This window comes from Chenopodium album, chromosome 4 (assembly GCF_948465745.1).
Source record: "Chenopodium album chromosome 4, dcCheAlbu1.1, whole genome shotgun sequence".
Lineage (NCBI taxonomy): Eukaryota > Viridiplantae > Streptophyta > Magnoliopsida > Caryophyllales > Amaranthaceae > Chenopodium > Chenopodium album.
In genome coordinates this window covers 15,150,999-15,163,087 of record NC_137837.1, presented here as the reverse complement: position 1 = coordinate 15,163,087, position 12,089 = coordinate 15,150,999, and the positions used below count along the sequence as shown (strand labels likewise).

At 32.2% G+C, this 12,089-nt stretch overlaps 2 protein-coding genes across 2 annotated transcripts; one reads left to right on the top strand and one right to left on the bottom strand.

Annotated features, from left to right (window-relative positions):
• Positions 1–5,325: 5,325 nt before the first annotated feature.
• On the bottom strand, positions 5,326–7,501 carry LOC145627708 (uncharacterized). Its single transcript, XM_081680061.1, has 4 exons — positions 7,238–7,501; positions 6,178–6,244; positions 5,601–6,038; positions 5,326–5,505 (listed from the first exon to the last, which is right to left on the bottom strand). The coding sequence occupies exons 2-4, from the start codon at positions 6,238–6,240 to the stop codon at positions 5,326–5,328; spliced, it is 681 nt and encodes a 226-aa protein (XP_081536187.1). The 5' UTR covers positions 6,241–6,244; positions 7,238–7,501.
• Positions 7,502–10,134: 2,633 nt separating this feature from the next.
• Positions 10,135–11,584, top strand: LOC145626748 (DNA repair and recombination protein RAD54-like). Its single transcript, XM_081679220.1, has 3 exons — positions 10,135–10,733; positions 10,814–10,920; positions 11,187–11,584. The coding sequence occupies exons 1-3, from the start codon at positions 10,545–10,547 to the stop codon at positions 11,212–11,214; spliced, it is 324 nt and encodes a 107-aa protein (XP_081535346.1). The 5' UTR covers positions 10,135–10,544; the 3' UTR covers positions 11,215–11,584.
• The last annotated feature ends 505 nt before the right edge of the window (positions 11,585–12,089 follow it).

Here is a 12,089-nt window from a genome sequence, read left to right as displayed (position 1 = left end):
CCCCATCCCTGCCCCTCCAAGTCCAATGCTAAAACCATCCCCACCTCACCCCCCACTTGGATATCCACACCCACTTATCCCCGCCTCCTAAATACAACAACACTACATAATTTAAATTGCATGGCTCAATATGATTATATTTGGGTTAATTGCTTTTGTACTTGTTTTTTTTAATATCCGAATGTAATGATTTTAAGGAAAGCAAATAAAATTTGTTTGCTATTGTTTTATTAAAAAAATTAGTTAGTTATAATAGTAGTTAGCAGAATGTCCTTTAATGACCTTAATATATTAAAATCCTTATTTACCGTGCGTTAAAAGTTGGAATAACAATACCATGGATGTATTAAAAATACAAAATGTTTCATTTTTGGGTATTTGGTGTTGATAGTCATTGTTGCTTTAATTTTTTATTGTCGAATGAAAACCATTTAAGTTAAGCATGAAATTATCCATGAATTTAGTTAATGGAATGTCCTTGTGAATTTATCCATATTACAAAACAGTAGCAACACAAATTAGAAGCTTCTACTTGTTAAAATTATTACTAATAAAAGGAAAATCACAAAAACGCATACTAGTGTAGTGGCAGTGACAGAATGTTAATCAAGAGGGCCAATTCCATTCAAAGCAAATAGTACAGATACTAAAAACATTTTATATAAAAAAAAAAGTACATAATGGGACAACTAATGAACGAAAGGGATACATAGTAAATAGGAGACAATAATACTTAAAAAAAAATGGACACTAGCACATTCTTAAATGAAAGTAGAAGTAGATAGTAGTCGTCATACGCAATACTAGTGAGACAAAGTACTTGTTCACACTGACAAATAAGGCCCATCAAGAAAAACCCTTAAACAACATCTAGCAACACATATAGCAGGATAAATTCTCCCGACAAAACCCATCAACGTCCAACACCAGCTTCAAACCAACACATGCATACACCTTCAAATCAAGGAACGCCTAGCGTTGGGATGGCCCTGTGTTGTTGAGTAACAAAATAAAACAATCGCTTATAAATAAATTCATAACAATATGAACAATCATAAGAATCATAACTCCACGAAGAGAAAATAAATGGAAATATGTTTTTAATTATATATTCGTTCGTACCTTGAAATACAGATCCATCTTGATAAAGTCAGACCTCGAGCGCCTCTTCTCAACACAAATAGTGTCGAACAAGATAACTAACATTTAGGATACTTTGTCGCGCCTCAAGTAATACAACAATACCTGGCCTATGAAGGGCATACAATTGCTGAAAGTGTTCAGCAAATGATGGCCTAGCAAGCCCACGAACGTTCCAGCAACATATTTTTGTGTCACTAGGGATGGGGATACATGGAGCTTTCACAAGAGTAGCAGCCCTATTACCTTGGTAGGGGGTGAAGTCAACCTTGTGATAGCCAGCAACATATTCATTGTGTCTATCAAAGGCAACCCAAATATGCATGATATGTGGGAAAGAAGGAACTTTCACCACTTGAAATGCATCCGTGTATGTACCAATGCAAAATCGAACAGGAATTTGTTCTAGTTCCATCACAGGACCATCGATACTTAGAACTGGTCGTGGGTCTAGCACATGAAGTGCTGGGACAACATTTTGCGGGTTGACTTGTGCCCCAAGACACCACCTTATGAAGATATGAAACTCATCCCGGATGGGATATATGTCGTGATAATTGGGTAAGTGAGCGGGTCGTGGAACGCCCTCATCACCTAGAGGATGCATAAACAAGTTAGTGAGGCCTATGTTGGCAGGGTTACCAGGGTTGATGATTAGAAAAGCTATTGTTTCAAGGTTAATGACGTTGAATATATTTCGGTCTGAGGTGTCTTGAATAAGATATTGAAATGCTGTGAATTCCATCTCAGACACAAGTCTAGAGGGCGGACTGAAGAAGAGGAATGCAAGTGTGTTAGACCGAGTTCTTGCTCGCCTAGGCATGGTAAGGTTGCAAGGGGATAGGTTGGTAAGGCAATTTAACTAGGAAGGCTAAGAGGATATGTGTTGGTAATAAAATGGATTTAAGTAGTACCAAGGCTGGAGGTGTTCTATTTATAGTAGTAGGTCCACGACTACACGAGACGTAGCCAGACAGTAAAGTGCAGACCTTGTTTAAAGTTTGATTATGGTCTTGTTTCTAATTAGCCTAATTAATATGTAACATTAAGCGGCATAAAATAAACTATAATTTCATGAATTATAAAAACATTTTGAAATACGTATATTATTATTAATTTGACATGAATTGTTTAAAATATTTATAGGATAGCAAATAAATATAACAATTTTGCAAAACTCAGCGGATTTAAGCTTTATCATGTAGGCATTAATAAAGGTTGATTGGAGTTACCCTTAATTAAATTATTAAGCACTAAACCTTGTAATATGAACCATCATACAAACATTAGTATATGATCTGATTAGAGAATATAACTTTTCGTGAAAAACTACTTAATAAAACCTGAATTTAACAACTTAAAATAAGTTTTACGAAAAAAACGACCTAATAAAAAATAAATTGTTCTTATATAATACCTTTGACCAAATTCCAACGTTGACTAAATTTTAAGAGGTTGATCCCACATTAAATCACTTGCAAACCAACCTAAGGTGGTAAGTTTATTTTCGGGTGGTTAGAGAATTTTTTTTGGTTGTTCAGGGTAGATTAGTACTTCCAGTTGGTGGTTTTTAGGGTTACGGGTGGTGGGTTTGGGGTTGAAAGGTGGAGATGAATATTAATCAAGTTGGCTTATTTTTGGGAATGAAAGTCGTGGTTTGAGATTGGTTAGAGGTTGATCAACGGTGAAAATAAACATGGGGTTCGAATCCCACAATTTGAATTTCCTTCGTTTATTTATTTGTTTTTTGTTGTTTCTTAATTTTCTTAATTATTAATTAACTTCAACCCATTTAAGGATCAAATCCCACTTTATTAGTTTTGTTTTCTTTGTTAATTCTTATTATGTAACTTGTTAAGTTTCATTTTTTATTTATTAGCTTCAACCATCAAATCATGGCTACTTAGTCCTCAGTTGGTAACTTGCATTGTCACGGCTCATCGTTGTAAATCTTTTTGGTAATTTCATTGGTTATTTGTCATTATCCGTCACAAATACTCCTTTTCCTTTCCCATGAGAGATTTTTTTGGATTGACTTTTTCAAAAAATACATTTAGAATACTTATGTATAAAATTTTGATTTGTATGCGGTCGAAGGGAGACAGTGACCCATCACCCGTTAAATCAAAGCTGTCAAAAACAGAACTGACGCGAGAACCTGACCTTAACCGTCAATGATTTGAATACAACATGTACTCCAGCAAAGGGGTGGATTATGGCCTTAAAGTTTGCCTCGGCTCTTTTCGCCACCGGGCTCCAAAACCACAAAATTTCTTAAAAAAGCGTGGAGTATAGCCATCAATTATATAATATTTTGATCTATTTTCGCTCGGCATGAAAAATTGCCGAGATGTTTACAATGGTCCCTAATACCCTCCGAGAGTCCAATTGGGTCGGTTGAACCATCTAATTTGCCCTTAAACGGTCATTTTACCGGTTGAGAACTTGAAATGATTTCGAAAATTCATGACTACCACGGACGTTTACGACTACATATATGATCATATGTGCTTTCAAACGGAATAATATGACCCCACGATATATCACTTAGGGTCTCAAGGATTTTTGTCACAGGGGCCCGAACACTCAAATTTCCATAATAAGCGTGGATTATAGCCTTCTATTTTGTAATTTTGTATCCTTATTTCGCCCGAAACTAAAATTTGAGAAGAATTTGTAATGCATTAGGTTAGAAACTGCAAGCACCCATCTTGCTATTCCACCCATTTATTGTATTTTTTAAAAATTATTTTAAACGGGCCTTTTCCAGTACTTGTTTAATGACTTTATTACAAGTCCATGTATATTAGAAGCCCGTTTCTCTTTTATAAGGCCTAATGTTTTAATGGAGCATGGAGACTATATGGGCCAATAGACCAAGTTGGTAAATACATAAGACCCCTAGCGACAAATTGTAAACGGGGATGACATAGGAGAAAATCAAACCTACACTCTTATATCGTACACAAATCCTTCGCTTTAACGAAAAAGGCAAGATTTTATTGGTTGTAATGTTGATTGTTTTAATGAAATATTTTATTTCAGTCAAATCTAATTTATATTATCGCTAAAACCGTCGAGAAATACAAAACTATTTTACTTAATAAAATCTTGCCCCCCCCCCCATATTTCAATTTCTTGCTTCGCCCCTACACACAAGATTTCACAAAATATAGAGATATGGTATATGAGAGTGAGGGTTATCTGCTTATCTCAAGTGTAGGGGATTGATTTTATTTTTGTATATAATCATGTTGTACTTAATTATATATTTAGTTAGATGAAGGTAGGGGATTGATTTTATTTTTGTACATAATCATGTTGTACTTAATCATGTTGTACTTAATTATATATTTAGTTAGATGAAGGTAGGGGATTGAAGATTTGTACTACATAGAAATATAGTTAATTATCTAACTATAAGAAATTTTAAAAGGTAATTAAAAAAAATTGATAAACAAAAATGGAATGCAAAAAATAATTACGAAGTAAGAGGCTACAGGAAACAATAAAAAAATCAAAAATAAAATATATGATCAAATTTGTAACATATTAATATTACACATGAGGGAATTCGAACCTAGACTCAAGAGTAACAATATTCCAACATCATCCACTTAACCATATGCAGGTTTAATTTTTTTCCAGACTCAATTATCTACATTTCTTGTTAATTATATTCATGACTTGTGACGTGTCATATTTTATTATGTATATAGTGTATAATCGATTATTCGTTTGAGGGAAAACCATGATATATAAAAAATACACATTTTGCCATGCATGGAAGAATAGAGGATTGACATATTTGTTGTTTTGAATAATAACATGATACACACCATTACCTCCCTAAATTTCCGTAAATCACACCCGATCAAAACACAGAAAGTATACAACTACTAGAGAGCCCAAAAGTAAGTCATAGTTTAAGTTACCATTATCTTAAACATCATTGAGCAGTTAAGCACTGTTGACCGTATCCAAAATAAAGTATTAAACGAACAAAGAAAGTAAGCAAAATTAGCTAGTCTAGCATGCCCAAAATAAACATAGTTTACATTCATCATAGCTAGGTGGACAACTAAATAAACCAAGAGCTCTTAATTCGCCATGGTAGACACCTAAAAGGCTAATGGATTAGTACGAATCAACTGGATAGTGACTTCCTGCCCGACCTTGAATTTTTCACCACGAATCATTTCTTTGACCCCTCGTTTGATGTTGCATAACATAATTTGGTTGTTGGAGCCTCGTTTTATGAAAAGATTTGCCTTCCATTTTTTTATTGTTGTTCACCCATATAGTAGCAGGTTTGGTGGCACCAAATCGATTAAAGTGGTGCCTAGCAAAATGAAGAGGAACATTCTGCAACGAAAGACATAAGAATAAGTAAATGGTGAAGTGAAGATAACGATACAATATGAAATGTTTGATTGGAAATACGCATAAACAAATCATACCATCCTACCAACAACACTATACGCCTTTGTAAAAGTAACTTTGAATTCGGGTGTCTTACTACTCCGGGTATCTGGAAGTTTTGTTGTAGATGTTCGTTGGATAGGAACTGTCTTTTGCTCATCATTGTCACTTAAGTCACTCCCATCGGAAGAATCAGATGATATCACAATACAATAACGAGTGATATCAATGCCGTCGCGCCAAATGAGTACCTTGAATAACCTATCACCCTGATACAACAAGTCCAGTGTATCACCAATCTCTATGCCATTGTCCTTGACGAAATCATCCCATCCCTTCTCAAAGTATATGTCTGAACGTGATTTATCTCTAACCTTCATCCACACCACTTTGTAAATCCTTGTACCACTGCCTCTTTGTACTTTAACAACTTCATTACTTTTACGAAAAACTTTACTTATTTGATGTGGAACAAACTGGTATGAATTTTATAAAGTATATGAGAATTTTTTTGCTTGAATATGACTTGATTAGAATATATATAAAAAAAAAACTTTTTCAAAAAACAAAAATAAGAATATATAAAAAAACAGTTAATAAAATAAAATTGCTCACCAAAACAACCTTCTTCTCCTCATCAATCCTCACGCTAAACCATGTTTGACCATGATCAGGCATAACTCTATCAATTATAAGCAAAGAAAACTAATTAGAATAGTTGTTTCAACTAACATGAAACATGAAACATGAAACTGGTCCTTATAATGATACTATCAATAGACAAACAACAATTTATCAAACATACTTAATATAGTAAAAGAAGTAGGGAGCTTAATGATGTATTGATGTGACCACTCAGCAACGAATGTTACAATTTGAACAAAATGAGTAAAGGAACTGTTCAATATGAATATGTGATGTCATAAATATCAAAATTACTAGTATAACTTAAAAACAAAAAATCAAACTTTTTAAAATAAAACAAAAACGTTTTTACTATTCAATTAAAAAAAACATACGTTATCATATTTACAGTAATATTCATCAATATTACAGTTAAAGTAAATAAAATTCAATTCAAATAAATATATCAAAAAAATAATTTGAACTGATCGTTAAAATGTTAGACTCTGAAGACTATTTAACAAAATATTAAGGATACTAATAAAGTTAATAAATATTTATTCAATAACATTATAATGTCAGTACTAAATCAAATACTCCGTACTAATTTACATATTTTATCAGCGTTTTTTCACAAATAAAACACAGAGTATTTTAACTTTTTCACTAAATCTGACATGAACCGCCCACACAAACATACAAATATCGCATATGGAAATTAAAGATAAAAATCATCACAAATCAATAGCTACGCAGTTAAAATTAAATAATCAACTTATTATTCACCACACCAAAAATCGGATCTACATACATAATGAGAAGAATTGCAAAACCGAGTACATGCAACACCAAATTTCATTCATCCCAAATACTACTATACAAATTCAAATAATCCGGAGTATTAATCAAAAGTTATACAAGTACCACGTTCCATTGTAAATAGATCTATGGAATTTAAAAGCAAAATATAAAAATTCGTTATGTGTATAACTTACCGTACTGGGCGAAATCCTCTATATACGACCACTATCAAATCGAAGACGGCAAATACCCGAAATTATAGGTCAACTCAATGTTGATCTCGCCGGAGTTAATGGTGGTGTCGCCGACTCGCCGTAGTTATTGTAGTGAGGGTGGAAACAAGGGTTTTGATGAGGGTTTTTACTTTGTACTGTTTTGTGGAAGTTCTTTTGACTTCTAGAGAGAGAATTTATATTTATATTGCATAGATTATAATAATATTGTAGACTATGTTTTTTATTTTTTTGTTAACATATTTTGAACGGCTAGGGTAATATGTTAAAGAAACAATGACCTTCTAGAAGGTTGGATAAGTTAAAGAAATACACGAAATAAAATAATAATTAGAGTTAATTTATTTTTATATTTTTGAATCTGATTGAGTCAATATAATGTCGCATACTTCCTCCGTTTTTATTTAATTGCAACACAACCTGTTGGCATATTGTAAGGAAGATATAAGACAAGGTAAACGAATAACTCCCTAAATTAAGTTAGAGATAAGTTGGTACGGTTTAAATTTCATACTTGAATTCGTTATTTTACCTAGTTTAATCTTCACAACGATAAGCGTGATAAACTGACTGTTTCAAGTAAGTATAAAAAATAACTTTCAAGTTTGAGCCTCTTTCGAATGATTAAACCTTAAGGAATCTATATTTGTTATTGGGATATAGATTCCATATTACACCACTATGAGATTTTATATCAGTGCATGAAAGAATACTGATTCCAACGACCCCTATATTATTAGCGCTATTTGTATATACTCAGACGACTTTGGTAAACAATAATAGACAAAACACGCGTCTTTGGTTTTATGCTTCTTTACTTTCATTTAAGTTTATATTATTTTATTCTAATATAGTCAAACTAATATCACGTATATATTAAAGTACGGATCATAATGTAAATGTAGTTTTTTAGATAAAACCTTCCAAGTGTGAGTCTCTATTCAATGATTAAACCTTAAGGAATCTATATTTGTTATTGGGATATAGATTTCAGATTACGCCACTATGAGATTCTATATCAGTGCATGAAAGATTACTGAATCCAACGACCCCTATATTATTAGCGCTATTTGTATATACTCAGACGACTTTGGTAAACAATAATAGACAAAACATGCGTCTTTGGTTTTACTCTTCTTTAATTTCATTTAAGTTTATATTTTTTTATTCTTATTTAGTCAACATAATGTCACGTTACTCACATATATATTAAAGTACGGAGCATAATGTAGTAATTTAGGTAATACCTTCCAAGTGTGAGCCTCTATTCAGTGATTAAACCTTAAGGAATCTATATTTGTTATTGGGATATAGATTCCAGATTACACCACTATGAGATTCTATATCAGTGCATGAAAGATTAGTGAATCCAACGACCCCTATATTATTAGCGCAATTTGTATATACTCAGACGACTTTGGAAAACAATAATAGACAAAACACGCGTCTTTGGTTTTACTCTTCTTTAATATCATTAAAGTTTATATTTTTTTATTCTTATTTAGTCAACTTAATGTCACGTTACTCACGTATATATTAAAGTACTGAGCATAATGTAAATGTAGTAATTTAGGTAATACCTTCCAAGTGTGAGCCTCTATTCAATGATTAAACCTTAAGGAATCTATATTTGTTATTGAGATATAGATTCCAGATTACACCACTATGAGATTCTATATCAGTGCATGAAATATTATTGAATCCAACGACCCCTATATTATTAGCGCTATTTGTATATACTCAGACGACTTTGGTAAACAATAATAGACAAAACACGCGTCTTTGGTTTTACTCTTCTTTACTTTCATTTAAGTTTATATTTTTTTATTCTAATTTAATCAAAATAATGTCACATATATATTAAAGTACGAAGCATAGTGTAAATGTCGTTATTTAGGTAATACCTTTCAAGTTTGATCCTCCATTCAATGATTAAACCTTAATGAATCTATATTTGTTATTGGATTCTATATCAATTCATGAAAGCTTAGTGAATCCAACATCCCCTATATTATTAGAGCTATATGTATATTAGCAAACGACTTTAGTAAATAGTAATTGTCTTTTAGCCCGTTGTTGGTTTTACTCGATCTACTAGAATCTCATGTAAGGTTATATTTATTTATCTACTGTAGTCTATATAATGTCCCAAATTAAAGTTACGGAGCAAAATATAAGTGAATTTAATTAAGTAATACATTTCAAGTTTGAGCCTCTATTCATTGATTAACATGAAAGAATCTATATTTGTTATGTGTTATAGGGTGTTATAGATTCCAAATTAAAACTTAGGTAATTCCAACGACCCCTATATTAGCTTTTTGTATATATTTAAACGACTTTAGTAAAATATAGACAAAACACGCGTTGTTGACGGGTTGATGTTACTCTTATTTACTTTATTTTACTTTATAAAGGTATATCTAAATTAGCATAAGTGTAGTTAAAAATAAGAAAGAAAGATTATACACATTATAAAAGGCCTTCAAGCCCGGGTAACATATTTCTGAAACCACATGCAAATTTATGAAGAAATCTAAAAACACATGTTTACAATGGGCTTTAAGGCCTTTTTATGTTAAATTACAATGGGCTGTTTTGGCTTATTTATGGTCATCGACAAAGCCCGGCCAACAAGAGACAATGGCAACAAACGGTTGTCAGCTGACGGAGAGCAACGGCGGTAACTCTGTCATGCCATCTCATCACTCCTCTTTGATTGACGTGTAATAGGTAGTCAGCAGCGGCATGCCAACATGTAAACAATTGGGAGCTAAATGGATGACGTTGTCCCCGTTTTTAGTGACTGAATTCCCCTAAACACCCTTAGATTGACAAACTTTTTCAATCAAAGAGATAAACTGGAAATTGGCGTTTTGGTGATATTGGGAATAACATTCGGCTATCTGTTTCCGTTTCTATCCATGGGTTTCTTTGCTTAAATAGATGACCTTTCAACATGTTGGTTTCCAATTTGGAGAATTTATACCCTTTTTCTTTCTAATTTTAGGTTCTGGGATTTTAGGGGGAAATTGAAAGAAACTTGATTGAGACCATGATGTGAGCATGTGAAGCAATTGGGTGATTAAAAAATTAGATGTTTCTCGTCTGAATTTCACTTAACAATACCTGAAGTTCCTTCTAAATTCCATTTCGGAAGTAGTTTAATAGATTGTGCTAAATTACAAATGTTCAATTTTGAATTTTAAGCCTGTTTAGTATTATTTAACCCTGATGCCTTAAGTCCATAATGACTTGCTGCACAATATTTTGGCATCAGTTTGAGTGTTGTGTGCTTTTTACAGGTCTGAGATTCATGAAAATATGGATTGTGTTCGATGTAGAATTAGTGATACAACTGATACCATACAAAATGGCATGCTTAAGAACAGAGTGGAGGTCGATTGTATTGAATCAAACAGTGAAGGTTACCAATCTGGCCAAAATATTGATGATATTGGTGGGTTTGCAGAAATTTCTGGATTGCATATGCTAAAAAGTTCTCAGAAACAGGTAGCTTTTCTAAAAAATTTAAAGAATTTGCCTTTCTTTAGTCTTGATTGCTTAAATATTTTGTTGGGGCTTGTTTTTAGGTGGGGTCTCCTTCTGAAGAGGATCTACTTAACTGGGCTCATCATTCATCATTTCATCTCCCACTTCAGTTCCTGATGTTCTTTTTCAAGTTGCAGCTGGTGATGAGGTTAGTCAATTTTTTAAAGTATTTTCAAGTAGCTTATGAAGTTTCGTCACCCTGTAAAATCGTTTACAAGTTGATAAACTGTATTAAAATGGATTTAACTGCTAATTAAAAATTTCTCTTGTGACGTTTTTTGAATCTATTTTTAACTATGCTTTTCCCGACTTTGCTTAGCTGCTAGCCATGCATGTTCAAGGAATATCAGTTAGAGTAACTTAACAACATGACTGTAAGTTTTACAATATGGTAACTGTTTTGTGGTAATGCAGGTCACTTTCGCATTTACAAACCAAATAGACGGGAAGCTTGTCCCCGAAGAATCTATTAACATGGTTTGCTGACTTGGAGGACCTTACAACAACCCTGCATATTTTCTTTTTAGTACTCTTTAAGACTATAAACCTTAGTGCTCTTATAATTATTAATTGGTTCACGAGTTCTAGAATCTAGAATTTTTTCTTACTTTAGTTGATAGTTTTTTTTTTTTTTTTAAATATTGTTTATGTGTATGGATGCGTCTTTCCGAAACTTGCTTTCATTTTTGGAATTTTGAACAACAATGTCTTACTTCTTTATGGAAATGAATAAGGATAATCAATTTTGGATATCCAGCTTTAGTAAAATCTAACACCATATCTTAATTATTCAAACACAACTTAGTGGTTGTTGAAATATGTCTTAATCCATTCTTAAGTTGAATAGTTAGTCAGAATTTCTTAATTTATATCGTGGTTCTTAAAAATTAATTGCGCCTTGCAATATTTCAGGTTTTTTAACTCATATTCATTCTTCTACCGATTTAATTTAGCAACCACGAGGCGTCAATGGCATAAAGTTGGATATTTATTTGGAGACATAGGTTTGGTGGTTAGTTTGTATGAGTAGAAAAAAATTTGTAGATTACAATTTGAAAAACTGAGGAAATTTTCGAAATAACATGTGCCATCAGTAATGTAAAAAACTTACATAATTTTTCAATTTTTCCTTAGCTTTTCTATTTTTTCAATAAATTCTTATTTTAAAAAAAATACTACATATGTAAGTTATTACAAGTTAATCCTTTTTCTTATTTGTTGAACATTTAGATAAAATTTTTAATATTAGAAGATATTTTTCTGTTTTTAAAATAAGAAAATTTTGAAGAAAAAAAAATACATATATAGCCCATCAAC

Coding starts and splice junctions, on each gene's coding strand:
- LOC145627708 (XM_081680061.1), bottom strand. CDS start 6,240: ATGCCTGATCATGGTCAAACATGGTTTAGCGTGAGGATTGATGAGGAG. Junction 6,039..6,177: donor AGGAGAAGAAGGTTGTTTTG/GTGAGCAATTTT, acceptor AATTCATACCAG/TTTGTTCCACATCAAATAAG. Junction 5,506..5,600: donor ATAGTGTTGTTGGTAGGATG/GTATGATTTGTT, acceptor CTTTCGTTGCAG/AATGTTCCTCTTCATTTTGC.
- LOC145626748 (XM_081679220.1), top strand. CDS start 10,545: ATGGATTGTGTTCGATGTAGAATTAGTGATACAACTGATACCATACAA. Junction 10,734..10,813: donor TAAAAAGTTCTCAGAAACAG/GTAGCTTTTCTA, acceptor GCTTGTTTTTAG/GTGGGGTCTCCTTCTGAAGA. Junction 10,921..11,186: donor AAGTTGCAGCTGGTGATGAG/GTTAGTCAATTT, acceptor GTGGTAATGCAG/GTCACTTTCGCATTTACAAA.